The sequence below is a fragment of the Penaeus chinensis genome, chromosome 25 (genome assembly GCF_019202785.1).
Source record: "Penaeus chinensis breed Huanghai No. 1 chromosome 25, ASM1920278v2, whole genome shotgun sequence".
In the NCBI taxonomy this organism is placed as follows: domain Eukaryota; kingdom Metazoa; phylum Arthropoda; class Malacostraca; order Decapoda; family Penaeidae; genus Penaeus; species Penaeus chinensis.
In genome coordinates, this window is record NC_061843.1 from 292,567 (window position 1) to 296,538 (window position 3,972).

Genomic DNA, 3,972 nt, shown 5'->3' on the forward strand with positions numbered 1-3,972 from the left:
AAAGTGTTCGTTTGCAAAAATAATCATACTTTATATTTGTTTTGCCCGATATTTTTCATTATTAACAAATAGATGACTATCACGTAATACGAAAAAATCATTTATGAAGTACATGGAAGAAGTGATGGTTAATATTACGGTATGAATTACAGATAGAATTAAGAATGAAATCAAAGTCAAAGCCACTCAACTTGAACAAACTACATCAGCTGGTCCGTGTAAACAAACATCGAAAGATTATTACGGACCTTGGGATCTAGGAAACCGACTCCAGAAAAACGTTAAAATCCAGACAAACGAAGAAGATAAAATAATCAAACCCTAAAACAACAAGTCCTCAAGTCCCTTGCGGCGCAGATGATACAAACGCCGCGAGACGATAAGACCAGATAGCGAAGAGAGAAAATCAAATAAAAAAGTGAAAAAAGAGCAGACGGGAAAAAGAGAAGGAAAATGTCTCGCCAGCTCGTTGCCTGCATGTTGAACGTCTCAGAAGCGAGGAGGAAAGATGTCGTGGAGAAAATCGCCAAGGAGGCTCTGGCTGCCGTGAATCCGCCAAGGGTCAAGCCGATCTCCTCTGACTGGGCTATCAACGCCACGGTTCTCAATATATTTCAGGACATTGACTACAACAGATCGGTTATTACCTTAGTTTCCAGTGAGGATTGTATAGGTAGGTGGAGGGCTTTTATTTAGGGCAGTTGTGATGATGGATATTGTTGTTTTGTCATTAGTGTTGTGATTGTTATTAATGATTTTGTTGCTGTTATTGTCATTATTATGTATGTTGATGTTTTAAAAATTACTATAATCATTGGTGTTATATTTCTTGGTATCTTCAACATTGTGATAAGTGTTTTCATTGTTAATGTCATTATTGTTATAATCATTGTTTTACAGTTTTTGTCATTATTATTGTCATTATTATAATTATAGTTGTTTTTATTATTATCATTATTATTTTTATTATCATTATCATTATAGTTATTGTAATTATCATTATTATTGTTATTATTATCATCATCATTATTACTAATATTACTTTTATTGTTATTATTATTATTATTATTATTATTATCATTATTATTATTACTATTATCATTATTATTATTATTATTATTATTATTATTATTATTATTATTATTACTTTTATGATTATTATTATGATAATAATAATAATAGTAATAATAATAATTATTATTATTGTTATTGTTATCATTATTATTATGATAATAATAATAGTAATAATGATAATTATTATTATTATTGTCATCATCATCATCATCATCATCATCATTATTATTATTGTTATTATTATTATTATTGTTGTTGTTGTTGTTGTTTTTGGTGTTTTTGTTATTATTATTATAATAATTATCATTGTTTTAATGATAATGATAATAATAATAATATATATTTTTTGTTGTTATTAATTTTATTATTACTGTTACTATTATTATTATTATCATTATTATAATAATTATTATTATTATCATTATCATTAGTAGTATTATTGTTAATATTTTTTTATCGTTATTGCCAGCTATTATTATGATGTTAACATTACTATTGTTATTATTATTATTATCACCTATAATTATTGTTATTATTATTACTGATATAATTGATTTTGATATTATCACTAATATATTGTTAGTATCATAAATAATATTATTGACATTATCTTCATCATTATTATCATTCTCATTATTATTATTATTAAAACCACCCCACAGTTCCTCCATCCCTTGGTTTTGTCAATAATTGAAGTACCTCATGGTGTCTCTTTTGACGATCCCCCCCTTACCCTTTGTACCCCTGTCTCTTAGAATTAATCTAAAGATTTCTTGTGGTGGTGTTTCTGCTTCCTTATTGGTTAGTATATAATAAGAATTCTCATTGAGTGTGGCATGTGCTCCCCCCACCCCCACCCCTCTTATAAAGAACACCATACCATTCCCCTTTCCCTGAGGACAACACTATTACCTTTTAGGTGTCTCAAGGTATAGTATTATCTTTTTGTAGTTTATGGATATAGATACATGTTTTGCATCTCTCTCTCTCTCTCTCTCTCTCTCTCTCTCTCTCTCTCTCTCTCTCTCTCTCTCTCTCTCTCTCTCTCTCTCTCTCTCTCTCTCTCTCTCCCTATCCCTCTCCCTCTCCCTCTCCCTCTCTCTCCCCCTCCCCCCTCCCCCTCCCCCCTCTCTCCCTCTCTCCCTCTCTCCCTCTCTCCCTCTCTCCCTCTCTCCCTCTCTCCCTCTCTCTCCTAGCTACTTCATGCATCATCTAGTGTGTGAGTTAGAGCTTTACAGACATTAAAGATCAAAATGGGCTTTGAGTGAGAGTTGAAATATTATGTTTTTTGCAGCTGCAGGAAGGCAAGGTTGAGGAATTGTGGTCTTTAGGGGTTAAATTACTAATTTTTGTTGTAAACCACAGGAGGGAGATAAAACATTTTACAATGTAGAAACACAATTTTTTCATTAGTTTTTTCATCATTCTCATGTAGTGACTGTGATGAATTATTAGTGTCTCTCCCAACTTTGCTACCAAGGATTACTGTAAGTATATGCAACTGACACTGTGTTATGTATCATTTGCTTTAAACAACTATGAATTATCTTGTATTCTGTGTATTCAAGTTACAAAGGAGTTATGTTTTAGGATTTACCCAATTGTTATGTGATAGGAAACTAGACATTGTAAAAGCCTCTTACTGTATACCAGATGCATATAGGTATCCATTTTCCTTGCCAGGTGCCTAAACCTGCCTTTACCCTAGATAAATGTAAGATTTTGTGTATTGCCACAGAGGGGTTAAAATTCTTGACTTTATCTACTGTATTACTTGGCAAGCATTTATGTATGTCTGCTTTTTCTGAGATAACTGGACATGGGCAATAACAATTTAATAGAAATGGAAAAAGGGTTAAATTCTGTGACATGCATTTTGATTTTTTATAAAGAAAAAGCTCAAGGGAAAGAAAATTATGGCTTCTTCATCACACTAACATCAATAAATCCCTTTCCTTCTGTACAGAAGAAATAATTTCCATTGGTTGCTGTTCCCCCAATTAAATACAGTAGCAATGATTTCCAAAATAAATATTTTTCTTGTAAAATACTAAACATTAAATGTTAACATCATAATAAAATGATTAAAGAATACTGACAAAGAGGGTTTTGTTTATCTCACATGCACACGCACATGCTCTTGCACATTCATATGGACACACACACACAAACACACACACACACACACACACACACACACACACACACACACACACACACACACACACACACACACACACACACACACACACACACACACACCATCACAAACCCAAATAATTATCAAATTATATATATCATTCTCATTATTCTGCTTAGTGGGCTTCATTCATAACTTCAAGAACATAGGTATTCCAATCCGATAACTCTTGCAGGCCCTTGTGTAGAAGCAGCGTGTGAAAAGGCCTATGAGCTGATAGACCTCAGCCACCACGAGGGCGTCCATCCGAGGCTGGGTGCTGTGGACCTCGTGCCTCTTCACCCCATTTCAGAGGGCGTTTCTCTGCCTAACCTCGGCCAGGTTGCGCGTGGTAAGTACACGGACTTTGGATTTTGGGAATTATTGGGTTTGTTTTTGTTACTGTTATTGTTATTGTTGTTGATGATATTATTAATACTGGAGTTTGGAAAGACATGATGATAAATGGTAAAAGGGAACATTTTTTTGTAATTCTTATAGATAAACTTTCTGAAAAGAGACAAAAAAGACTTCACTTTCATAATTTCAAGAAGCTAAGCCTGATGCAAGAAGTAATGTAGAAAATTCTCTTTGTGTTCTTTCTGTCACTGAGGCAATGAGCTTCAGTAACATCACTAATATACTAATAATAACACAGACATTACCACCACAGCAGAAATTCTTATTGCATATCACTTTGTATCACTTGAAGAATCACA

General features: G+C 32.9%; 1 protein-coding gene across 1 annotated transcript in view; it reads left to right on the plus strand.

Annotated features, from left to right (window-relative positions):
* Positions 1 to 226: 226 nt before the first annotated feature.
* LOC125038574 (formimidoyltransferase-cyclodeaminase-like) overlaps positions 227 to 3,972 on the plus strand; it is a 6,400-nt gene continuing 2,654 nt past the window's right edge. The window contains exons 1-2 of the mRNA XM_047632109.1: positions 227 to 673; positions 3,450 to 3,605. Coding sequence (XP_047488065.1) covers positions 454 to 673; positions 3,450 to 3,605 — 376 coding nt within the window. The 5' untranslated portion in view covers positions 227 to 453. The remainder of the gene's footprint in view (positions 674 to 3,449; positions 3,606 to 3,972) is intronic.